The following is a 27206-nucleotide window of genomic DNA, read 5'->3' on the forward strand; positions in this document are numbered from 1 at the left end:
GCAGTGGAATGATTCTTGCACGAGGAGACTTTCAATCTGAAGAAGCGATGACTGATGGGGGAATACGTGGTGTGGAAAAAATGTAGGAAGAAGATGAATAGAGAAATGGTTATAGAATCATAGAATATCTCGAGTTGGAAGGAATCCATAAGGATCATTGAGTCCAACTTCCAGCTCCACTTGACTCAAGTCTTCTCTTCTCTTTGACTTCCATAATCTTATTTTCCCCTCATGCTTGCATTATCAGGAGGCAGATTCAAAAGAAAAAGGAGGTCCTTCTATGTAAGGAGTCCTGTATTTTAACTTTGGAACGTACTGTCACATAATCTTGTTTTCCTGAGTTGAAAAAGTAATTAAGGCAGATTAATGGAAGGAAAGTGTGTTACTAGCTATTAAACCCAAGATACAATCTTTGAAGACATCAGAGATGTAAATTTCTGAAAGACGGGAGATAACACTCTCCAGCATAGGCATCATGCTGATGCCTCTGTTTGCTACTGGCTACTACTAGAAAGTAAATGCAGCAGGTAAACCTGTGGTCTGATGCAGAATTATCTTTGTGTTATGCTTTTTCTTTGATTAATAACATTTTTAGGATGTGAAACAAAATAAACTTTTAAAGAGAATTAGTTGACAAAGTCCGAATTCTCTGAGCAGTATCAATGCAGGTAGAATGAAACACATCTTTTTCTTGCTTGCTTTGTCCTTCCATTTCTCACTCCTTTTCCTGATTCTGATGAGCAAATGGGGAAGAAAGTACAGACTTTACATTGTTCTTTGCATGTGTGGAAGGGACATGGCAATGTTATGAATAAATGTGGCTGTAAACAAAAAAGAAAAATTGGGAATTTTTGGTTTACATTGCCTCTTCATTCTGGGCTCTGGTTTTCTTTGGTGACAGCCTGGTAACTTTTTCCTTGCTTAGCAGTAGACAGCATTCTCCTGCAGCTGCCTGAAGGAAGTGAAGGAGGAAGAATAGTGAATTGTAACCATCTGTCTGCTTTCCCTTGGATGTGGAGGGCATCTCTTCTACAATGATCTCAATCTCTCTCTGAGGGAGAAAAGTGGCAAAGATACTTCTGAACATGGATCTTCCATGTGGTACCAGCCAAGCCAACACACAGACAGACCCTTAGTACTTGAAATGTTCTGCTCTTGAATATACAAACAGCTTTTGTGCCCACAGTGGTTATCTGTGATTTGTGTTCCTTGTGACTGCAAGCAAAGAAGGCAGCAGTTCTAGAGGAGACACAGCTATTAGATTATCTTACCCAGCTGGCTTAAATTGTCCTTAAAAGGCATCACTTGTTCAAGAGCTGTTTAGGAGAAGGAGCAAAAGTGGTGGCTTAGTGCAGTAGTTTTACTATATTAATAAGAATGGGTTTGAAAATTATATAATACTGGATCCCAGGCTTTGCTATTGAAATGTTGTAAACTGTTGTAAAATTTAAAAATGTTGAATTTTAAACTATTCAACAAGATCTCTAATGAAAATCTTCATTGTATTGTTGCATCTTTTTTCTTTCTAGAAATTGGTTGCCCAAATGAAGCAAGATCCGCAGGTAACTATTTATTTTTATATTGCATTATTTACCCTTAAAAAATACATGAAATAACAGTGCATGAAGCTTGAGAATTTTAGATATTTCTTGATCATGTTCTTCCTTGCTAACACAATGTTTAGAAGAGAACCATTATGAACAAGTCTTTAAACAATGACTGTTGGATAGTTTAAAACAAAACCTAAACTTTTGCCTTTATGCAGCCTTTTGCCTCACATTCTTAATAGTTTAAATCAAGTGACTCTTGCAGGCTATGGTGCAGTTCAAACATCCAGTAAGTTTCTGATTCTGTTGGAAGCTGCTCTTTATAAAATCTGCCATCACTAGAATTTTCTTTTTTCTTTTTTGAGTATCAGAAGGTTCACAGTTGTACAAGAGAGGATATTTTGTCCAAATAAAGAATGTAGCTTAAGGCTGTGTTCAGATTGCCTGTCTTAGGTATCCAGCTTCAGCACTGTAGTGTCCAAAGAGTGGGTACTTGGCCTTGGGATGTTTCAGAGCTACTGAAGTTGGATAACTAGACTCCTTGCACAGACAGAAGTAGTCATCCCTTTCCCAGTGACTGTGTAAGGAGACTGGGTATCTCGTATAGCGATTAAGCACTCCAGTGTGCCAAATGGGGAGTTCTGTGGAATTCTCTAACCAGTCTGAAATGTTGAGTAGAGGGATAAAGGCAGCTCACTTGAGGCTTGCTATTAAGTGCTTCCATCCTCATACAATACTAAATGCCCTGTAATTTTCTGAGCATATATTTTTCTGAGCTCGGTGGAGTGGGAAGACAGCTTTTTGTAACAGTCAAGTAGTTAGACCACTGACAGGGAGGGGTGAGCAGGGAGTAGGGTGGTATTGGAAAACTTACTTCTGGAACTTCCTTGTTCTGATGGGATTTGGGTAAGCTCTGCTACTCTTACTTGCTGGGCAAGTCTACTAGTGATTAGCCTGCAGAGCAGTTCGCTTTTAGTTCCTATCTGCTGAAAGCCAGGTCATGCTGCAAGCAGCCATGCAAAGTTCCTGGAGCCAGGAAGAGTAAATCTTGTCCCTGCTTCCAATGCTCTTAAATTTTTATCCCAGATTATTAGGTGGAATCTAGAAGAAGGGAGGATGACTGGTCAATATCTGGTTTTGCTAGAATTGTGTGTGTATTGGAGAAGACTATCTACAAGCTGAGGTTGTAATGCATTTCAAAATTGTATGGAGGAATATAAAAATAGGGAAGATGTCCTGAGCATGAAGTTCCTGTAACAATATTAGTCCTATGTTTTAATATTTCTGTGTAGCACAGCAAACCTGTGTAATTTAGTGCAAAGAGTTTACAACATAAATAAGAACAAAATAAGTGGAAAAAGAGAAAACTGCAGGGAAGCTCGCTTCCCTGTCACATTTCTGCAAAGCTTCACAGGCTTTAAACTGAGGACAGATTTTTTTATTTTATTTTTAGTAGGAAAGAAATAGTCCTAGTAAAAAATTGGTTTTTTGACTGCATCTTTTAAATGATGCTTATGGCTTTCAAATCTTAAAGTGCTATTGTAAGCAAAGTGCTGATATGAATGATGTGCTAAGGCAAATGTAATTCTCTTAAATACAGTCTAAGGCATAAACGTACATGGAAATGAAGACTTAGATATGTTTGCCTTCATTTGACATGTGTGTCAATTAAGATTTGATAGATACGTTTGCTGATGCTCTACACAGTCGAACGTATGATAATGTCTTTGCATAAGTAGCATAGGTGAGAATGCTTTAGGTAACACACCATAGCATACTATTGTATACAATATGATACTATTGTATTACATATTAACAAACATTTCTTGTTTAATTTGTAAGCTTGATGAAATGTACAAATGTGCTTTATAATGTGGTAAGCACTAATGGATGTTTTAATGAAATCTTCATTCCAAACTGGGTTGTCTCTGAGTGCTAGAAAGGTCCTCTGATTATTGTTGCACTCAGTGACTTAAGTAAGGCTTTGTTGAGCCTCTTGAATTTTATTGACTATACATCCAGAGGTGCTGTATTTGTAGTACTCTATGCAAAAAAACCCAAAACCAAACAAACAACACACACACAAAAAAAACAAACAAAAAAACCCACCTTCCTGCTACTACGCTATGTTAACAAATGGAATATCTTTCTCACAGATATTTTTTCTTTCTAATCAGAACGCTGATTTGAAGAAACAGCTTCATGAACTTCAAGCCAAAATCACAGCTCTGAGTGAGAAACAGGTAGGGAAACAGAGATGTATTTTTAACACCCTGTTCTAAAGATGTCTCTTTTCCCAGCTTCCAAGAGAGCTGCTAAATTTTTAAGTGCAAAAATAAGTGTGGGCAACCAGACACTTTGGATTTTTATTTGATTTCTCAACAAAAGATAGGATGAGTTATTGCAAGTCTATCAAGCAACTAGTGTAATCAGTGGAAGCTATAGCAATCTTTCTTGTGTTGAAACTAATGTTTTTATTCTGGGAGCTGGAAAAATGAATTAATTTTGTCACTTCCTTTATTATTATCTTGAAACTTATTCTAAACCAGAATGGTCTCGTTTAGGCAAATCTTTAGATTTTGTCTGAGTTGGTCCACACTGTGCCTCTGGATGAGTATGCTAGAATTTTTCTTTGTGTCTAGACCAAGTAAATTCGTTGGTTATGGGTACCTAGTAGACAATTTGGAAATTAGTTGTGTGTTTTTACCATGATAAATTACACCACAGTTGTCTTATGTTTGCCATTTGGTAGGAATTGTCTTTTGACAGGTCTAAAGTATCAGTAATAATTACAACTGAATGCTTAATAGAAAGATTGTGGAACTTGAAGATGCATCTTGTGGGTAACTAGAAGAAAAATAAGTAACACAGAAATCTACAAAACTTGTTCTCACTTATGCTTTTAAAAAAACAAAACAGCAACACACACAAAAAACCCTCATACACAGCCCCCCCCAAAAATCTAAACTCTTAAACAGTCTCTTAATTGTATTGCTATTGTGTCAATAACAGAACCAAATTAGGTCAATAGGTAACACCTTTGAAGAGGGGAAACATTTTAGAACATGTGCATAGGTAAGAATGTAGTTATGCATCAGTGTCACATCTAGATACCTGCATTCATCTGTTACTATCTGCATGTGTTCTGTTTTGAGAATTACCTTTCCTAAGGAAATAGGCAGACAGTGATTAACACTTATCTATAAATTTTGTTTACTAAAAACTATAGTATGTGTTAGTAGTAGAACAGTGAGTCTAGCAAGGAACATGTAAGGATAATAAAGAAAATGATTTTTTAATGAGAATACTAATTCAACAAAAACTGAGGTTTTGCTGATGTGATGGCATGCCTCTCTTGAAGATGATTTATCCTCTAAAACCAGCATGAGCCTCTGCATGTGGCTATGTCTCACAGCAAGCAGCTTCAGAATTCTCTGGTAAGCTCTGGAGGCCCATGGTAATTTCAAAATTAGCTTGCCTTGATGCCACGAAGCAAGTCATATTGACTACCAATTCACATGATCAGCAGGGGCAGGCAGTGAGATAGCGAGTGGAAGGTAAGAAAGAAGTAAGTATACTTTTAAACTTAGATTCATAACTCTTTAAAGTCATGTTACAGAGTGGTCTATACTAACATGTATTTTAAATTACCCATCACCAGAAATGCCGCTGTATCTTTTCTGCTGAAAATTACAGCTCAAAGTACTAAAGTGCACTTGTTCATGGGAGGAACATGGGCTAAGTTTCCAAAAGACTTTGAAAAATAAGTTTCTGACTTCACTTCCACCACACAGTTGAATACAGTCAATATGAAGTCACAGCCCAGTTTCCTTCTGTGTATTTTTATGGTTTTGATTATCAGTAGAACAGTGAACTTCTCTATGATTCTTGAAGTTTAAATATTTTGTTATATCTACCACTGGACCACAGATCTGCCAGTGTCCCAGATGATAGTGCTGTTAAAGTAGTATGGCTGCTAAAATGCAATGGTCATGGCAAATGTGAGTTCTAGGAAAAAACCTCACAACTTCCCAATGCAGAGAAATGCTCACTCCCTCTTATTTGTAGGAGTCTGTTGTATAGACATCTGTGGTTTAGCAATGCAGAGTTGAGCAGCATTTTAGAGACTACAATAAAGCCTGTTCTCACTTTCATTTCTCTTTAGGAAAAATAATTATTATCAATTGTTTTATGGGGAGAATATTATCCAACAATTTAATTTTCACACAGCATGGAGAAGCCTGCAGTTTTTCATAGTAAATAAATGCTTTACATTGTGCAGTGCATTTCTTAAGGAGTGCAACATGTGTTATCTGTACTCTTGTTTAGAGCCAAGTAAGTAGTCTTGATGTCTGATGAATAAACTCTGAGGGCCTACCTCCACTGTGGACAGGTACGGGAGGCATAATTGTCACTGTTTCATAAGCTTTTAATGAAATGTGAAAAACTAAAGTTCCAGCCTGTGTGGTTTCCCTACTCGGAGACAGTGGCATGAAGCTGAGGCCCTGGTGTTAGAGAGGCAGAATACTGAAATATTTCTGGCTTCTGAAATATTATGTCAGCCTAATGTAACCTTTTTCTTTGCTCTCTTATTTAATGAAGTTGCATGAAGACTTGTGCAAGAACCAAGTCAGTGGTAGGTTAGCTAAAAGCTTTTAGTTGCTTTAGGACTTCTCTCTATTTCTGAAGCATTGTGAGAGTAGTGCCGACACTTGCTGCCAGTCGCTGGAGTGATTCATAGTGGCTTAGGTGTCTTGCTGAGAATTAATAATGACAGCTCTTTTCAGAAGTTTGTGAAATTGAAGAGATCTGGCAAAGTACAAAAAGAAAGCAAGTAGGCTGTGCAGCATGTAGGCTTAAACCTAAAGAAATTTGTTAGCTGATGCAGGGTTAAACTGTTACAGTGTAGGGTATGTCATATATTGATATGGGTTTTTTTGAACATATGAAAGGTGAAAATGAATGCTTTGATTTGTTTCACCTGAGAGATGATGGAGCAATGTATGCTGATCGTGTTATGATATGGACGAAAAACTTCAAAATGAGAAAAAACTTATTTGAAGATAATTTGCTTTTAAAGGGCAGTAAACATTAATCCTTCAGACAATCACTTTCCTCTGCTAGTCTCTTTTTGTTATTACCACGGAGTTCTAAACTGTGTTTACCTTTTCTAATCTGGGGACCATAAGGTGAATTCAGTTTAACAGTCTTGTTACTCAGCTATAAATGCGAGTGCTGCAGTTTGGAAACCCTGAACGCATTGGTTTTAAACCTCATTTCCTCTTTCCTCCCCCACCCCTCTCTTCAGTAAAGAGAAGTCAAGAGTAACTTTTTGCAAAACAGTTTTAATTGCCAAATCTAAGCTTGGGTTGTAAATATAAATTAATTCTGTTGCTGTGTAGCACTTTTTTCTTTTTTTTTATTACATTTTTACATCTTTGTAAGAAAGTAATAGTCTTAGCACTCTTCCCTTCACTTTGTATTCTATGATAGTGTCTTCCTTTGGCATTCTGTTTTGTAGACTTTTACCCTCAATTACCTATCACAACTCAGCTTTTGTCTGGGTTAAATATACTCCTTACAATAAAAAAACATAAAGACTGTATTCTTGAGTTTTCCCATGAGGAATTTTACCAGTGTACTCATTTTACTTTGAGGAGGTGAGTTGGAGATTGTTACCAGTGACACTAGTGAAAGACTGAGGTAGAGCAGGGCTCACCTAAAGAAGCAGGAGGGGTGTAATCTTGAAGTAATACCTTTTTTTCCTGCTTCGTTCCCTCTATGGTTAATTAAAAAATTATAATATGATCTTGCAGATACATCATCGAGTATGTATCATAGCAGTACTTTTTTCCAGTGACAAGGAACAGGTCATGTTTATTTGACCAAAGAAATGCCAAGAAAGAAGTGGGCAGCAAATGCTTTTTAGCAATATCATGTCAAATACAGAGGATTTTCTACATCTGTCCTTATCACAATTTCTTGGAAAAGTTGGAGCAACATTCTCTCTTAAATGTGGAAGAAAGCTTACAGGAATAGCCTTTTGACCTTATGGTAAAAAGGTGATGGTGATAAGTATATACTAAAGAAATCAGATGGCTCTTTCCCCTATATTTGAAAATAAAATGTCTCTTACTGTAGTTGCAGTGAAATTCACTGAATCTTCAAGAAAACAGTCTTGTGAAAACTAGACTTGTATTCTAATGCATCTGCTCTTGATGTGGAAAGAATAAAGTGGATCCCTTTGTTACTTTGATTTCTGAAGAGCTGTATACACTTGTAGGAAAAAGTACTCAAAAATAGTTGTTAGCATAGGGATACTTGTGTTTTTATTTTTCATGGGGGAAAAGTTTAACATACTTTACTGTGAAGAATAGTTGAAATTGTAGAATATCATGAAACTGTAGAACTATCTTAATCAGAAAAAATGCACACTATAAAAGCAAGCTTCTCTTATTATGAATAGGCAAATCTAGTGACTTTTGTTTGTCTTTAAAGTTTACAGCAAATTGAGGTAGTTGAGGTTATTCTAAATCCTGTATGTTCAGGGTGAGACTCCTTTTAACCTTGCCACTGAATAGCAAGTAATGGGGGAGGGATTTTAAGAATGGTAGTGTAATTTAACCATGGTCTTGTATAGTTGAATAAATGTAAACATGTGGTTTAGACTGACAAAGGAAACTTGTTATTTAAGTCTTCAAAAACTGTCAGGAATAGGTTTTAAGCATTAATGTTGCTATATTTATTACAGATACCGTTACTGAGTAATGAAAGATTGGTAATGTGCATAAATTCATCCTGTGAGACTGTTCTTGAATGCTTGTCATCCATAGTAAAGGTGAATTTTTATGGAGGCTTTTTGAACACATTATCAGAAAATTGTACCCGAAACATGTTCCATCTTATCCTGTAAAGATGAAAGGCTGTGTTTTGGTGAGAGGAAAGTAAGCGCAAGAAAGCTAGAGAGCAGGAGGGAAACTGGGTGCAGTTAATGGGTAGGAAAGAGCACTTTGAAATGCTTCTGCATAAGAAGGTAGGCAAGATATGCTCGTATGTTGTAGATACACCTAATGAATACCATGAGAACTTTAGGGCTCAAAATCTGGAAATAAATAATGAAGTCACTTCTCACTCCTGCCAGTTTTGTCTGGAGTTTCTAATCCCTCCTTTCCCCAAGATCCATCAAGGGCATATTAAAATGCCAGTTATTCTGTCAGTATGGAGGAAGTGTGCAAATATGCCATATGAATGTGTAGTAACTAATAACTTGAGGCAGGTGATGCTTATTTCAGTTCCAGTTGTTTATCCAGAAGTGTACTTATTACTAAACACTTATCTTTTTTAAGTAAATGGCGTGAATGATAAAGATATGCTAATTTCCATATAACTGAAAGCATCCATTTATGCCAACTGTTTATAAAGCAGTCTTAAAATATATGAAAAACAATTCTGCACCTTCCCAGAGTTTGGTTTTAATAATGAAACCCTGTAGTGATACACCTAGCTCTGTTTCCTCCCATAATTGACTATTTGTAGATTCCTTTCTTAGATGGTTTGAAGTGGTCACTCATTTTTCCTGTCAAAAAGATACTGGTCTATCTGGATGTAAGGAGGAGTAACATAACTGCCTTTGTGAATCATCAGACCCTTTTGAACCCTCTGATCAGTGTGAACAGGACCTGTTTAGAAGGTGAATGTTTGTTTGAGAAATCTGCATGAGCTTACTATTTTAATCTTTGGTATTTATTTAATTTGCATCCAAATATTGTGTGAAAATGTGAATATAATGACTTCTCATTAAGCTATCATCTTCCATATTCTCAAGATATACTGACTGAAACAAATTTTGAATGTTGTACAGGTGATTGTAGATAGGCACAGTGCATGCATCTCTCCCTGCTGCCTCTTTTGCCCCAAACTCTTTTTTTGCAAAACTGATGTTATAATACTTTGCATATGACTGAAATATTGCTAAGCTTTCTCAGCCCTTTTGTAATGCTTAAATCATTATTAAACCCATACTGTCATCTAAACTTGGATTTCCTATTCTTCTCTTAATGTAAATCCACCTAGACTTCTCAGTGTTGGTTTGTGAACTTAATTTTTTGCATATCTAATATACATTAGCACCGGAGTAACTTAATTTAGGAAATGCAAGTGGCCATTTCATGATATCATTAAAAAGAAGAAAAACCCTCTATACCTTCTTCTTGCTGCCCTTCTTTTAGCACTGATTTTCTGGCTCAACTTTTAATTTTTGAATTCATGCTGTATTTAAGCCAGATTTGGATGCAGCTGGAGAACTTTTTTAATTGAGCCTAGTTGGATACATCTTTCATCTTCATATAAGCCAGGGCATAACTCCAAAATAGCCTGCTCTGCTTGAAAATCAACACTGTAGATAGAAAATGGGCAGTTAAACTACAGTATTTCCTTGAAAATCCCCTACTGATGGGAAGGGTTGGTTATTAGGTGCTCCTGCATGTTTTGACTTGCTGGATAACCTCACACATCAGTAGTTATTTCAAGGACTATTATTCCCTTTTCCTTTTTATACTTGGGGGAAAGATGGGCGAAACATCAGATTGTGGTGACTGGGATTTAGGATGTTTTGTATAGCACCCTTAAAAGCATCTTAGTTGGAGGCTGGGAAAAGGGGTTAAATCTACTAATGAATTTTTATAAGCGAAAACAGATTAAAATAGCCCATTCTGCTCTGTTCTGCATGACTCAGTGGAACAACCTCACAGCCACAGAAATAGTATTTTGATTTATTCCAAGTGTATCAGTGTTAGAAGGGGAATCAAATCCAGGGATCTGCTTTTCAGAGCCTTATGGATCTTTAGTTCCTATTGGAGTTGTTTGGTCCCCAGCTCTTCTGAAAACTGTGAGTTTTGGAAGGGAGAAAAGAGAAAGACAGTGTGTCTAATGCTTAGAATACAGGCAAAAAGTTATCTTTGCTGTTTGTTCTCTGCTGCCTGTTACTTGGTTTGAAAATAAGCCACTTCCTGAGATTATGCTTTTTTGCACTATGAGCTACTGAATGTAGTACAGCTATGGGCTAAACATTTTATTAGTAAAGATTATCTTATTTAATGGTGCTATGCCAAGAACAAGAGTGACTAGGGTAGTCAGCATTAGGGTGGTATTTTCCAACAGGGTTACACATTACACCCTGCATTGTGGGACCACTCAGTTCAACTCCTCATGCTTATTTTTGAAAAGGACCCAGGTGAATGTGATATATTACATTGCTTCTGTAGTGCTGGTTTGGAATTGGTTTCTGTTAATTGTACTGGCCTTTACGGGTGGACTGGGGGTCCTTTGTGATGGACACTGGACGAATAAAGAGGAGATATGCCTTTCTGGGAGTGATTTAGAGAGAAGATGTCATACTAAGGAAGCATGAGAGGGCCAATTACATGTACAATTTTTGTAAAAGTTTATTTTAGGGTTTGACTTTTCTATTTGAATAAGTGTTATGTGTCCTTATTGCTCTAGTCACTATGAGTTTTTTTCCTCATTTTATTGTGGAGACTGATAGGCTTGGGCCTTGAAGGGCTTAGAGAGCAAACCTTAGGGATTAAAGGGTAAGAATGCCCTTGATGGGGTTTCACTAAATCTCTATGCTTTCTTTTCTATATTGACACTGTTGTAGGGAGAGAATGCAGTCTTCATCCTCAGGAAACATCAGTGTTCACTGCAACTATAACCTGGTATACATTTTCTGTCCGTAGAAATAATTAAGAGTATTTTCTTCAAATGTGGTTCAAGTCAATGTGAATTCTACTATTTGTGGGCATTATATATAGTCACTTTCAGTATTGTACTCATTTTTGGGTTAACTTTTAAAATACTTGGTCTGACTTTTAGAAACTCCAAAAAAATGTATAATCTCTTTAGAGCAACTTTTCCCCTGCTGTTGCATTGCAATAACTAGTTAGCAGAAACACCTGACAGGGAGCTTCAGTGTTAGGGAAGATAGGTGGTGGAGGCCAGATAGCATGTAGGTTTTCTTGGTGTGTTTTTTGTTTTACTTAGGTCCATTATTTTCTGAGCTTTTTGTGTTTCCTCCTTCATGCTAAGTCTGTCAAAACTGGTATTGATGCGCAAGCTGTCTTTCTCAACTTTCCCTCCTTATTGTAATATAACAGGTAGATTTAGGCAGTGGTGAGTGCAGAATTCTGACAGAAATTTTCCTGGAATGAAGTTTGAATTACTCTAGGGATCAATAGAGAGGTGGAGAGAGAGTACCTTCCAGGAGGCAATTCAGACAAGGCAACCTAATTCTTACCATTCTGTGTTGCCTTTGTGAGGGCCCCCTCACTCCACTGACTGCAGAAAACTTGTAGGAAGATTAGGCTTCAGTTAACTTCTGTGAGTTTTACCTGTTTTCCCTACAACATTTATCTGATGTATTCTATGGAAAAGAATTCTTGTTCTATTCTTTCTTTTTTTAATAGAGATAAATTCTAAGTGTTGTCTTAACATAAACTTTTGAAAGCTAGCAGGGAGAAAGCCCTTGAGTTGTGATGAGCATTTCTTCTTTGTCCTATAAACTCCCTTCAAGATTAGGTGAGGTGAGTTAGTTAAGTAGTTGTTGTTTTTTTTTTCTTCTTTCTCAAGATTTCCTCAGTAAAACTTAGGCAGTGTGTCATAGTAAATGGACACTAGTGTGTAAAAGAGTTGGACCCAGACTGCCCTATGTAGCAAAGAGAAATGAGCCAGCTTTTTCCTTACCCAATAATAAAACCTCAGTGATGGTGTTTGTACTGTTTATAGAAGGCAGAACTTGTTTACCTTATTTTTCCTTTAAAAATAAACAGAGAAAAATTACATAGGAACTCTAATATGTGTTGTGAATTTTTGAGACATATGCTTTAGAGCTGCTTAATGTCCTGCAGAACAGCGAGTGGCTATCCTTTTATTTTAGACTTCTGAAAATTTGAATACTCGGCAGTATTTAAGCCTGTGGAGTCTTGCTCCATATCCATGTACTCTCTTTATAAATGGCTTCATTTTCGTTCTAGTATGGCAGCTTTTCAGAGCAGCGCTTTGTCCTTTAGAGTTGCAGCCAGCCCAGAGCAGTGTGGAAGTGCCTGATTGTCAGCAGCTTTCTAGCGTCAAAAGCTCTACATGCACCTTTGGGCTGGTAACAAACGCTTCAGCGATAAACTTGGACAAAACTATGTTCTCGAATTCTCCAACTCATTCTAAATTTTGTCATATATCTCAAGAAACAGAAATATCCCATTCTCTGAGTATATCATTTGGGGGAAGCAGTTTTACAGCAGCCCAGAACACTAAGCTCCTAACATTTGTCTGCTGAGCAATTAAAATTGTGTGGCCTAAAGGTACTATGTTCTCTGTTTGAAACTTGGAAACAGAAGATTTTAAATTTCTAAGTTTTTTTTTCAAATGAGAACAGCTTACTGGCTGTCCAAGATTCAGTTCTACCTGCCATGTAAGAACTACTTTCTCAACATCTTGTGTTCTGTAATATGCAGGAATGCTGCACTTGAAGGCTAGTTTGATAGGTGTTTCTTCCATACAGTGAGACTCTTCAGAAATGAGTTATTGGGATGGCTTAGTGCATTGAAATTGTCCACTTCAAATGGATGAAAAGCAGCAAAAATCTTACTCTGCCTAAATGTTAGGATTTCTTCTGCTACCAGACCAGAGCTGATGCTTTAATATCTTATGTAGATATCCCCTCTGTAGGGGAACTGGGTATCATATAAGTGTCAAATAATTCTACTATTGTTTAGAGAACTGAATAATATTCCCTTCTTTTGAACTTTTGCCCTATTGTTTGGTTAGCTGTCAAGGTACTGTCATTTGGGACAAAAATTCGTTGTAGGTCTGCTTTTAACATAGCTTTAGGAACTTCAGAAGTTACTGTGTAAAGGATTTTGGTGCACAATACAATAAAGATTCATTTTAATCAGATACTAGGCTGCTTTTTCAAAAGCAAATGAGACTAATTTATATTTATAGATACAGACAGAAATTATTTGAAAGATTTTTGTCTTTAAATGTAACTTAGTGTATGTTAATTTCCTTTAAATATTCACATAGACATGACTATCACAAAATAGATTTGGAGTTCATAACAGTTTTCTTTATAGAGAACTAGCAAGAGACTTGATAATTTCTTCCAAATTACTTTTAAATGCATTCAAGTCATTGTGTAGCTTTTGTCTGACAGAGTTTCAACAGTCAAGAATGAAATTTCTGCAAAGGTCTTAATTTTTTCAGCAAAATACAATACAGTTAGGTGAGAAATGCAGATACTACAAATTCAATTTTGATCTGTTAACGGAAAGATCTTTTTGAGAGGATTTTTAGTTATGAAATTGTGTCTTTAGGAGCTATTATGCATTTGTAGATCGCTTTGGATACTTGAATATTCTCTACACCCTGGAGTTTAGAGCTATGTGCATCTCCTGTTAACAGGAGCATTGGGTCAGGCCCTCAGCAAGTGTCAATTCAGATTTTAAAATCCAAGGAATCCTATGGCTAGAATCCAGTTAAAATAGGAAGCCATTTTAATTTTTAGCCGTGTCTCTATTATTCTTCTTAGTTTAGTAATCTGAAGGCCTTTAAATCCTACTTACATGGAGAACTATAAAGAGAAAACTCTTCAAGAACTCATAGAAATCAACACTTAGAATGCAAATGTCTCTGGGCACTGCAAGAAGTCAAGCAGACGCACCAACTGCAGGCAAGCAAAATGGTCTGTTGGGCAAGCTAGCCTGTGAGCTGGACTGATCCGCAAGCAGAATATTTTTTTCTGAGGTTACCAAAAATTGGTAGATGTAACGTAAGTCATAAAACTAAAGCACTTAAAAGAGAGGAAATAAATAGCCGAACATTTTTAGGAGCAGCTATGCTAGCTGCGTTTACTGGTGCTCTACAAACCAGTGGATAAACCAGGAAACATAGCTGATAGTTTTGTTGTTTTTGTAGTAAATGCCAAATGCATTGCTTTTATCCTTTGCATTAGGAAGGTGTATTATGGTAATATAAAAATGTGTCAGGTTCTATATCCCTAAACCTTAATTTTTCTGACAAGAACACAGGCAATAATCAAAGCGTTAAGTAGGGTGGCCCTGCAGCAGCAGGGGTGCGGCACTATGTGGGACACTAATACAGTGTACCTGCTTATTTTTATGTGGTAACATCACCTTGGACTGCAATGTGGCAGTGCTAGGTTTAATTCCATGTATAATATGCTGGGTTTTATATTTGAATAGTAAGAGACAGTTATTGTCCTCATGTTCAAAAAGAGAGTTTAGAACTTGAAGTATTGAATTGCTTTTATTCTGGTTTTTAGTTTTGAATATAAATTCTACTTTTAAACTAAATTCCTTCAGAACAAGAGTTAGTATTTATTAGGCTTGTACAACCTCTGTGATAATCAGGCATGATCTCAAAGCACTGGTGCTAGCGTACAGTGCATATTAAGTAATCCATGTAGCACTTTTATAAGGTAAAGGGTAAATAAACAGGTTTTGCCCTTTCCTCTTTCTTTATCCTGCTTATCTCTTTCTACTGTGTTAAGTGATGTAAACACTTATGCCATCATTTCATAATGGGTTTTACATCATTTGAATTTAGCTGTGTGGAATTAAGCTTGATGTACTTCTCAGAATAATCTTTGTGGGTTCCAAATTATTCAAAAGCCGCTTGAATGAAAATCGCTGATCATTCAAAACCTTGCAGGTGATAAAATCTTCTCCTTCACCTTCATAGTTCACTTATTTATACCTTTGAATGGTGGCTGTTTTGCTAGCTTTTAAAGTATATATAATTTCTCTATTCAGGAATGGATTTTTTAAACAGTATGTGAATTACGGCATTTAGCAGATAGTTAGCTTCCCTCCTGACCTCTCCTGAGTTAGCAGGAGACCCACTTAACTGACACACATTTTGAGCCTTAGCTTTCAAAAATATTTTAGTGGGTCAGATGTCTCCAAAATTTCATTACATCCTTTATTTGCCTTTAAAATATTAATGATCTGCTCATGCAATATGCTGATTAAGACTAGAAAATGCTGAGACAAAAAGTTCATTTTACCACTTATGGTACCCGGGGTTTCTCTGTGTATAGTTACATGTCTCAAACGATATTAAATATTCTAAGATCTCCTGAATTGAAGTCTGTTCCTTGAAAAGACAAGGTTTGACTAATTGATCACATAATCTCTCATAAACTTCCATATGAGGGGAGAAATGGGTTGTGGACTAAAATTTGACCCCAGTCTGAGGGATGCAGGGGGGTGGGTGGTATTTTCTTGTTTTGGTTTTTTTTTTATTACAATTGTCTTACAACCCACAGGATAGAGTGTCTGTGTTCTCTTGGACTGGCTGGGATAGCCAGTAAATCTGTGAAAACAGAGCCCTTGCCCCCTCCTTCCCCACCTAATATTTTGAGAATTAGTTGTAGAAATTTCTGTAAAGTTAAATTTCCTCTAACAGTGTCTAACAGCAGCATCAAGTTCTAAGGCCATGCAGAAATACCAGGCACTGTAATAATCTTGGACTCACTTGATAAAACTCTCCACTAAGACCCAGCATCATTACTGCCATGTCAGGCTGAAAGATGAATGCAATTAACTTGGACCAGAACGGGGACCGGAGTGTGTCTCTGGACCAAAAGTAAGAGGAAGGCAGGAGTGCAGAGGCCCTGGGGGAAGCCCTGTTAGCAGGGCTAACTGGGCTAACCTTTCTCCCTGGTTCTGAGGAGAAAGTTTGCACTAAGGTTGATGTTGCGTTACTGGGGTATTTTTTTCTTATCAGCAGGTTTGGGTATGGGGTACCTGTACTTCTGTTTGAAGACTTGGTAGGAGCTTGACTCATTCTCAGATGGCCTTTTGTCCGCCTTGCTGGGGCAGGGGGAAGAGGCAGCATTTGTGTATCTGACTGTAGCTTACTCTCCCATATTGAAGAAGTCATGACATAAGATGTTTATTGATGCCAAGAGAAAAGTTAGCCTCTGGTGCATGAATTTGGATTATAAGAGCCGTTGCACCCAAAAGCACTTTAAACTCTTCAGAACAGTTGCAGTCCTGTTTGCCCATCTAATCTTGATTTGCTCAGTGTTTCCCAGTGTCCATTACTGCTTTCATACCTGCTTTTAAGGGAAGCCGTCCAGCTGTGCCATGTGTTTACCTACACCTCATCCCTACTCGGACTGCTACTATTCCCTGGAGATGAAGCCCTTTTTCCAGCCCACTTGTCATTTCTGGAGGTCAGCAAAGAGGAGAAACTGCAGAGAGAGGAGTGGGATGCATCACCTGAAAGGATGGTGCACCTTGTGCATATCCTGTTTGCTCTGATGTACGCTACAGTGGTTTGCAACTGTGTAATGTCCCCAAAGCATGCCTGTGCTTTCAATGTTCTGGGAAGGCTGTGAAGACAGTAGGCATCAAATGTAGTGTCATAAGAAATAAAAATTGCCTGTTATAATGCTTTAGGTAATTTAATGTTTGTATTTAAACTGCTTTGGTAAGGAGTCAAATTAAGTTCTATAGGAAACAAGGTAATAAGAGAGCATCTTTAAAAGTAATCTCTCCCCCCTCAGTGCATTCTGTTACCTTGCCTGTCTTAAAAAATACAGGTTGTTTTGAAATCTTTTATTTGTAGGGCTGAGAGCATTTCAATACATCATTTAATCAATTGATGTGTGGCATATAATTTACAGAAAGAGTTAACCTCTGTGTTGCCCATTGTAAAAGATAAACATTTCTTTAAGAAGTTTTTGTACTTTTATTTTTGCAACAGCCCTTTGGTAACTCAGACTAGAGAAGTACCTGCTTTTTTAATAAATGTTCATCTTGTACTAAAAATACCCCCAAACCCTGCTTTTTAAAAACTGCTATTTTCTTTGTCTTTTCCTAATGGTCTTTGAAAGACCATAAGCAGGTTGCTGAAGAAATATCTATTTAAGAACATCCTGTGGTTGGGCTGATGATAGCACTGTAGTGTTGTAATCTGAAGTTAGCTGAAGCACTGCGCGGGAGTGAGGAAAGTCAGGTTCCACTTCTTTACTTTGACTTCCTCTGGAACCAGTGGTTCCAGCACTGTGCTTCCAAGGCACCAAATTCACTATGTTTCGGAGGCAAAAATGGGTTAGGATCCCATACCTTGTGGTTTTGTAGGTTGTGATTATATGGCCGCTTTGATTAAGCTTCAAATTAGACTGCTGCTGTGGCCTGCCTTCCTCCCTGGTCTAGCTGCTTACTCCTGCCCCTCTCTTGTGCCAGAATTAGTGCCCATGTTGCTGTGCAGTAACTGGCGTCAAAAAGTTGTCTGGCTTGAAGACTGAGATGTTCTAGTTTTTGAGCATGATCCAGTTTGCTCACTTGGCTCACGTGCAGTTGAATGAACACTGCTTTTGGCATAAGGGAAGTGGCAGAAAGGAAGGGCTGAAACAAAGGAAGGGTGAAACAGCTTTCATGTGACAGCTCCCTGAATTTATCCTGGACTAAACAGCTGTGTAACCACAGCTTTGAACCCAATCTGTGGCTTGGTAGTCTCCTTTTTCAGGGGTGCAGTTATGGTAAATGTACCTGCAGCTCCTGAATGGCAGAAAGGAAGGCAGGCTGTGTCTATCTTGCTTCTCCCATTGGAATAGCTAATCCACACAGTAGCCCTATGCATGAAGCAGACATAACACGTGACGTAGACCTGCATGACTGGGCTTTAAGTATAGAGGATGGAGATTGTTACAGTTGCACATGGAAAATTTCTGTTAAAGCTTTGCATTTTGTTTGTCACCATTAATAGTATTTTCAGTATAACCTAACACAAGAAATATGAAGGTGAAGCATAAAAAGAAATCTAAAATGGTTCTTGAGTGTTCTTTGAAGAACTGAATTTGTATAACTTGAGTTGTACATAGGAAGAACAGCTGAGATGGTTTTTTGGAAGCTGTTTGACAGCAGAGAGCAACCTGAATTCTAAGGCATTAAGATTTTTGTTTAGCAAATTTCAAACAGAGTTAGTTGGAGACAGAACTTTTGTATTCTGCCTGAGAACTTCTGTTGCAAGTCCTGAGTGTTTCAATGTAGATCACCAGGGCCAAGCAGAAAGCAATGAGGTGTCTTTGAAATCTCATACAGTCAAAGCCTTTGATTATATGTTAATCTCTGGCTTTGAATAAAACTATTCATGGACAACAGAAAATCAGACCCAATAGTCCACGGTGGGTATCCTCACTCTTACTCCCCAGTTATGAAAAAGGAGGAATGCCCTAAATTCTACCCAAAAGGATGTGAATTTTCTATGGCTGCTTTTGTTTTCAGTGGCTTTACATAGGCATAGCTACAGTGAGAATTTGTCCTGTATTTGGAGCTTGGTTAAAAAGTGTTGGGTTGTAAAAAACATGCATGAATTGGAATAGGAACAAATTTCGGGGTTTTTTCCTTCTAAGTTGATTCAACATAAATAAAAAATAGTACAATTGTTTGTTTGGGTGTTTTTTTTAGACTTTAAATATACGTAGGGATCGAGCTACTAAGGAAGACAACTTTTCTGCACCCATGTTTCAAAGTGTAGCTGAGTCTGTAATAGAAAGCTAGCAGTATGACTTAAAGAAAATCACTTTTAATATCAAGAATTCTGGAGGGTAACTTCAGTCTAATGCTGTAGGGCATATTTATATTTTGCATCAGTACCTAGCAGTTATTCTTAAGACATTTATCACTTGATCATTTAAAAAATGCTAAACTCAATGCTAAAGCATAAGAATACAGATATTCTGATTTAGTTGGTCACAGGTGTAGATTTAAAAAAAATTAAATAAAAAAAATTACCATTTGGGGCAGGCACTTGTAAGAGGTTTTCTGCTTTTTCCAAGCAGGTCAGCCTCTGATTTTTCTGCTCCTCTGCCTTCTGCAAATCCCTCATCGTAATTGCTTTGTATGGTAGTAGGGTGATGGGTAAGGATGTCAGAGAGGAAAGACATCTGTAAAACTTTAACATGCTGTTCGGTAATTTTTCACTGGTGTGCTGATGCAGTCAGGTTGTTTCTGGACAAACCAGCAGCCAGATCAGCCAGAAGGGAATTGTAAATGACAAAGGCTAACATAATGGAGCTTAAAAACAAACAAAAACCCCCCTCCTCTGCTTCTCAGAGGAAGCTTCCACAACCAATGCAATGGAAAAAGAAACCCCAAGAAAAGTATCTCCTCCTATCGTCAACCTAGATCTTCACAGTCTAAGGAGTGGGAAACTGAGACACTCACTGACAGTAGGCAGAGGTAGGCTCCTTTACATGGAGGAACTAGGAAACATCCTTTGACCCTAGCTTATATTTGTTATACACCACTACCACCACCACTCCCCCAAAGTGCACTGTTAATAGGGCACATAGTTCAACTCTAGACACAGACAAACTCCTACAGGATGCTTCTCAGAAGCGAGCTATGCCTCAATAATAAGAAATAAGATTGTTATGACACAGGAGAGTGAAAAAGATGGAGAAGTTCAGGCATGAGGTACACTCAAGAGCATGTAATGCAAGTTTTTTTTTTGTAATGTGCATTCAGAGCTGATACCATAATTGGTGTTTTGACGGGGTATGGTAAATTGAAAAGTTTAGATACAAAGGGAGCTCCAGAGGTCTGCTAGTCCAACCTCCTGCTCAAAAGCACACATGTACTTAATGAATACAGAGTGATGCCAATCTCCCAAAAGGTATTGATGGCCTGGACTTGCATTATTTGAATAAAAGTATAATGGTTGTTTTCCCATTTGTATTACTTAGTATCCCTGTCTGAACTCAATGTATGTACCATCAGTCTTAATATGTTCACTCATCTATTTGACAATTTATTTTCCTGGGCTGGAAATCTCCCTCCATTGCAGTATTTTAGGAAAATGTTTTGAAAACTCTGTTGTTTTTCTGAAACTCTTCCAGAGCATTAACACTGCTGGAGCTCTGCTGGCACTAACACTGAGGGGAGTGGTGCTGTATGCAAACGGTTTTTGTTACTGTGTTGTCTGCTAACTCTTAATGTGAAAGTAAGTAACCAGTGCTTTTCTCTTGTGCATCCAACCATTATTAACTGCAGTAGATCTTAGCAGGCGCTACGACAAGGAGATAAATGTTTTCATTTGTCCATCTGCAAGGTCTTATTCCAGTCTGAAAAGAGTCTTAAACTGAGTGTTCCAGTGTCAGTGTTTGAGATTAGATCTTTCTTAGTCAAGTCTAGTCTAGAGCTGCTGCTAAACTTGTATTTTTTTTTAATTAGTGTCTTTTTATGAGGAAGTGAGGAGTGCAAAACTTCCTGCATTTTCCCTTGAGTGTCAGCTCTGTTTATTCTCTGTATACAGGTAAAAGATGGCTCTAAAGCTAGCTCTGTCCCTTGTACAGTTAATTAACCCCCCTGCTGTGGGCCTAGACATGTGCTCTTGCTGTTCAATGATGTGTGTGAATTGACTGAAGAACATACACTCCCGTGCAGGCGTATGCAGAGAGAGAGAAAGCCTCCAAGAAACAAGAGAAGGATGATGGGGTAGCATGTGGCTTCGTAATCTGTCGTGCTGAATGCTAGCTAAAGCTTGCAAAAATTGTGGATTTCAGTTACAACGGTTAACTACAGAAATGGCTTACCATTGTGTGGTAGCAACTAGTCAGTTTTTAAGGTGTTACTTCAGGAGCAAACCATAATAGATGATAAGCATCAATAAACTAGAAATGTTCTTCAGTATTTCAAGCATTTGAAAACTCTTGAGTAACTACATAACCTCATACAAGAAACTGTTAAAGGACTGACTTGTGCTCTTAAAACACAGATGCATGCAATGCTAAAACAAGACAATATGCAAACTCTGGGAAATCGGTAGAACTTCACAATAGCAAAGCTGCCTGTGCAGTTTAATGAAAGAGAAATAAAATCGTTCCTTTAGTGTGTATTTTTATTGCAGAATTAACCCAGCTCGTTCTCAGAATTTTTCATACTCCTCTTTCTATACAAACTTCTGTACAAATGCACACACCAAACTTTCACTGAATTTGGCATGATTTGAAGCTCACCTTTGCTGCTGCAGCTAGGATTCTGTATTAAGCATGGACAGTATCTTTTTACACTTATCCTTTTAATCAGCCACTTCTGAATAACATTGTAGTCATTGCATTGTGATAGTTTTCTAATGGCTTTTTGTAGTTTCTTTCCATTGTGTATCTGGAAGAGTAGGCAAGTTCTAAAACTGGGAAAGACACACCACTTAATGCATACAACATAAAAGCAACCTGTGCAAATTGTAGGTAGTTACCTATGAGAAGATAGTAACTGGGATATGGCAATGTATAGTGTCCCTGCTCACACATCAGCTTGAATCTGGATGCCAGTCATTCTAGCAAGCTGCAGTGATAATATGCAAGGTGCTTATCTCGCCTTCAGGGATGTGGTGGTGTAGAAATTAAAACCCTTCTTATGTCCAGCTTGAGGTGTGAGTTTTGGCCTTGCTTCATGCTCCCACCAAAAACTTTCCCTTTGGTCTCTGCTGTGTTGATAGCAGGACTATCTCATCATTCATGCTGGGCAGCCGTGTCTGCTGATTGTATTGGTTCCTTTGTGTGCCTTTGGCTATTAGGGACTGTCCTGCTGTAACAGGGCTTGTGACGTAGATGTAGGTTGGCCCTTGAACTTAAAAGTTTATTCTGAGTCCTATTACAGTCCTTGCATGTACATCTTATGTGACGTGTTTAATTCTTGACTAAGTTGCTCACTGGAGATGTGGATTCAAATGTGAATTTTGCTTAACTGTGAGCTGGCAGATGTCAGTTTGTAGTTAAGGGTGCACACTAAATAACATAAGATCTCCAGTGTTTTCCTGTAATTTCCACGCTGCTTTATCCCATCTGCAAATGCTTCCAGATTTTGCACAGTTGAGAAGGAGTCAAAAGAGTTCAGTAAAACGAGCCAGGAGGTATTCCCACAGATGCTGTGAAAGAGGGCATATCAGCATACTTATGGCTGTGTAGAGAGGGCACATGGATGTTCTGTAATGTGGACAACCTTCAGAGCAGATACTCACATTTGGAAGCTCGATTTCTAGTGCTGTTGAAATGATAAAAATAGTAAGGGAAATAGTGGGCTTTCTGTTTAACTAGAGTCCCCAGAAGGCTGGTTTAAAATTTAATTACGCTTACGATACGCTGATTCCTGTTGTTCACCCTAAAGCATCCCAGCTGCTCACAGGATGATTTTCAGTTGCTTGGGAGGAGGAAGGAACTGAGAGGGTACTCATGAAAGCAAGGGGAGAAGGGAGGACTACAGTTTTGATCATCTTCATTGTGAAGTTTATCAAAAGAGGGAAAAAAATATGTTTACTGTCTGTATTTTTCCCTTACTATTTCACCATATTTTCTCTTCACAGAACACTTTTGCAGCACGTTCTGTTCAGTGAGTAGGTAAAAAAAAAAAATCATAGTCTGGAAGTTAGGAACTGCTCTGAATTCTAATTCCTACTTTCCTGTCATTCACTGGATGTACTTACATAAGCCTTTTGCTTCTCTATGCCAGATCCCTGATCAATTAAACATGGCTCAGAGTATGTCATCAAGTAACTAAGTAACAGAAGATACATTAATTTCTGTTTACAAACTACCTAGATTATGCAAAGAGCTACGTTACTATTAAATATAAGCGGTCTGATACTACGCACATGGGCATGGACATGGAAGTACCCTTCTGTCCGTATAGCCTATAACTATGTATAAACATTGCCCCAGTATGTCTTCTAATTTTTCAAAATATTTCTTTTTAGGATTGTGTTTTTTAAATCCTTCCTGTATGTGGAAAAAATTTCAGATATATTCTGGTCTTCCAAGGGAAAACATCCACAAGGCAATAAAAGCTTTTTCATTAGGCAGTAATGTTTGTGCAAGTGCTGTGGAGTGGCATTGCTTAAATAGTGTATTTAAGGAAGGGAAGAAAGAGAACTTCTGTAGGACCCCTGCTCCTCTCCCTGCAAAAACAGTTAAAAACAACTCTAAGCTAATTGTAAATTTAAACATAGTAAGGTGCAACATTTTAACAAATACATACTTTGCAAACAAATAAGCCTTAGTATTACACTGGGGGTTTTTAAGCTTAGTTCAAGCTTCTTGCAGCAGGATGATCAGTTCAAAGAAGGCTGATCAAAGACTAGCAAACAGTTTTACTTTTTGTTAAATTTAAAGAAGGCATAATCTAGATAGAAAGAACGTCTTCATGTAAGGTTTTTTTGTGCAGATTTGGGTAGGATGTAATGTTTCTTGGCTTATTTTCTTCAAGTATGCTGTATTAAGAGTTGTCAAAATCAATCTGTCTTTGAGCAATTATCTCAGGTTTGAACTGGATTTCAGTAAGTGTCATCATGATAAGTTTATGCTGGCCTGAGCCATAGTGCCCAATGAGAAAGCTTTGCTAATGTATGGCAAAGATAGAAACAGGTTTAAAGCTGTTAACCACAAACCCAAACTTGCCCAGTTCCCTTGATTTACTGCAAATTCAATTATTAAATGGCCTAATATAAATCATTAAATGCACATTTTAAGGTTCTAAAAGAGATTAATTTTTCATTGTTTTCCTCACATGTAGCCACCCTATCTACAATTTATAGTTCTGAGGGCTAGGAAAATTATTAGAGGATTGTCCTTCAGGATGCCAAAGTGAAATGCTCACATCAGTAATCCGGTTTGGAATGTTTGCTTCTGGCATCATCACTTTTAGATATAAATATTCATATTTCACCTGGAACCAAAAACTGCTGATTTTTGAAAGTGGGTCATTTTCTTTAAAAATGAATCTTTTGGCAGTTTTCATTATATGTATGTAACGCTACATCAAAACTGGGGAATTACGTGGCAGTGTTTGTCTGTGGATGTATTCAGCTGAAACTTAGATACCTTGACAGCCCCCTACATGGAGAGAAGAGGACTCGTTCACAGCCATGCGAAGAAGGCTGCAAATGGGAAAAAGCAATGTATTGTGATATGGATATAGTTTGCCATGTTCTGTTGTTTTCTTATTAACTTTAACTAATTCATTCAGAAGTAATTATCCTGGAAGTCACGTAAATGAAGATTTTATTCCTCAGTGCATAAAATGCAAGCACAAAAATTGTTCCAACATGTAGAGTTGTAGGATGTACAATTTCTACTTTGTAGAATTTACTTCTGTAGAATGACTTATAAAAGACTCTCCAGATCAATTTGTTAATGTTTGTGTGGTGCTTTGAAGTATTAAATTGCCTCATAAGCAATAGGGACAAAATAGTGTTATAACCTATTTTGGCTGCTCATACATAAGGAAGGGCAAATTCTGTTATAGTACTGTTGGTTTGGTATAATGCCGTAGTGTCTGGACACCATCTAGATGTGTGTAGGTGGGAGGACCGTCTGTGTAGACAAGCCTACAAATATAAACACCTATTTAGGACAAGGTCTCAGTGTTCAGTGATGTCACATGTGAATCTGGAACATACTTTCATGCCTCATTTTGCTATGAAATGAAGTGTGGAAGGGAAGAAAATAGAGTCAGATCTACTACTGGTAATCTTTACTCTGACATATTTACTTAATCTTATTTAGAAAGCTTTGAGCTTCTTCAGAAAAAATTCCAGATTTTTATATCCTCCAGTGGTTCTTTATTTTTGGTTTGTCTGTTTCTCCTTAATGATGGTTTTCCTTTGCTTTGAGAGAAACCCTTAGAAGACAATGGAAATTTAGTAATAAATTTTAGTTATTTGCTAGTGAGAGGGTGCTCTCATCATTTTGTGTCGGAAGGACAGAAAAAGAAAGAAGAGTGGCAGCTCTATGGGTAGGGCTCTGCCTTAAGGTAGCCAGCGTATTTCTCTGTTGCAAGTTACTGCCTTGTCAGTAAAGGGGAGGAACGTATTGCATGCTTAGACTATACCAGTTCAGTCCTGTATCGTATCTCAAACTCATGCTAGTAAGTCCAGCAAGATGTCAGACTGTGAACAGGTGTGGTTGAGGAACAGAGTTATCTTCTGTTCTATGGACTGATTTATTTTTCCTAAACTAAATTTGGAAAAATGGTAGGTCAATAGGTGCAGTGCAGAGAATGGCTAACTTGCGCATCAATTTACACTATTCATTCAGGAAATTTCAGCATGCTCCGGACCACTCACGAATGTCAAAATAAAAATGGCACAGAAAATGATACTCAAAGTTTTTTTTTATTAAAAGTCTGACCTGTTTACCTGTTGATGTGTATGATGGGAGAGCTAAGTACACTATAAATGTATCATAATATGGCGGCAGGGGGGAATTAGTTGCCACAAGCACCATTGTATTATGGTCTCTCTACTGCCATTGTGTCATTGGTAACTATTGAACATTCACTTCCGATCAATTGTAAGGATGTCTTTCTGTACTGCTACTGCAGAAAGTAAGCTGAGCTAATTTTACAAAAGGACAGCCTAGTTTTTTTGTTTAAAACAGTTTCTTAATTTCAGTTTAGGAGGAGAAATTCTGGACAAAAAAAAAATACAATGTCTCGACAAATATTTTCCTGCTTTTTAAGGCAGGTTGAGTAAAATGACTGAAGATAAAAGATAGATCAAAATTATTGAACAGTATCTTTCAAAGTTTGCTTGAATTTGACTTGATATGAAGCAGAAATACATAATTTTTATCGAATAAATTCTGCATGGATGGATTCAGCAGTATTTAACAATAAAAGTTTACAAAACTTTTATTTAACTTTTATAACTTACAAAAAGTCAGGTCTTCTAAATGGACCAGAATATTTACATTATATTACATAAGTAATGTATCAGAGTTTATCTGTGGGTATTGCTAATTATTTAGTACAATGTGTAGCATATTCCAGCCCCTCCCCAGGCTTGATTCTCATCAGTTAAAATCAATAATTTTTCTGTTCACTTGAATCGGTACAGAATCAAGCCTCCCATGGAAAACTCTTTTATTTTCTGAATATTAATTCATAATATCATTAAGAAATAAAATAATTGAACTCTAAGTCTCCCTTCATGTTTTAAACAGTGAATTTACCTCTATTGTCAGAGAAAATGAAACAATAGATCTTGAAATGGCAACAGGCCAGAGGAGAACCCAGAAACATGCTCCAGCCATGGACAGCCTGTGCAAAGCAGCCTTCAGAGCAGCATTCCCAGCAGTCATCGTGAACAATATTGATAGCTTACTCTTAAAGATAGTGAATAGTAGAAAGGTGACAGTGTTCGTAACACTTATAACCACTACAACAACCACAGAACTTTATGAATATTTAAAAATTATTATTGTTAGTGACCTGATTTAAGATATGCATGTAAAGCATGAATTAACCATGTAGTGTATTTCTTTCATTAATGTAAAAATGCAGGCTCTTAGTGGAAGTGGGTGTGTTCTTAAGCTGTTTTATTGGTCCTGCTCTTCATTTTCACCTATTCAAAAATGAAACTCTCAACCACATTTGGAAAGATGTCAGTTAGAAAATAGAGCTAATTGAAGTGCTTTTGGGGTGTATACCCACTGAATTGGTGAGAAATTGTCTTAGAATATTGGGAATGAGAAACAAGTGAGTAGCTCAGGGATTTAATCCATATGTAAAAGAGAAAGTAAAAGAAAAATCCTTGAAGCACACCATGAACAACAGCCCTAAGAGTAGTTAAACCAGG

The 27206-nt window shown here is 37.4% G+C and overlaps 1 protein-coding gene across 11 annotated transcripts in view; it reads left to right on the plus strand.

The window, feature by feature from the left end:
- The window catches only part of PHF21A (PHD finger protein 21A), a 139456-nt gene that overhangs the window by 40008 nt on the left and 72242 nt on the right, over positions 1 to 27206 (plus strand). For all 11 annotated transcript variants that reach the window (XM_072863752.1, XM_072863759.1, XM_072863761.1 and 8 more), the window contains 2 exons: positions 1530 to 1562; positions 3725 to 3790. In XM_072863752.1, the coding sequence (XP_072719853.1) occupies positions 1530 to 1562; positions 3725 to 3790 (99 nt within the window). The remainder of the gene's footprint in view (positions 1 to 1529; positions 1563 to 3724; positions 3791 to 27206) is intronic.

Source organism: Ciconia boyciana, chromosome 6, assembly GCF_034638445.1.
Source record: "Ciconia boyciana chromosome 6, ASM3463844v1, whole genome shotgun sequence".
NCBI classification, from domain to species: Eukaryota; Metazoa; Chordata; class Aves; order Ciconiiformes; family Ciconiidae; genus Ciconia; species Ciconia boyciana.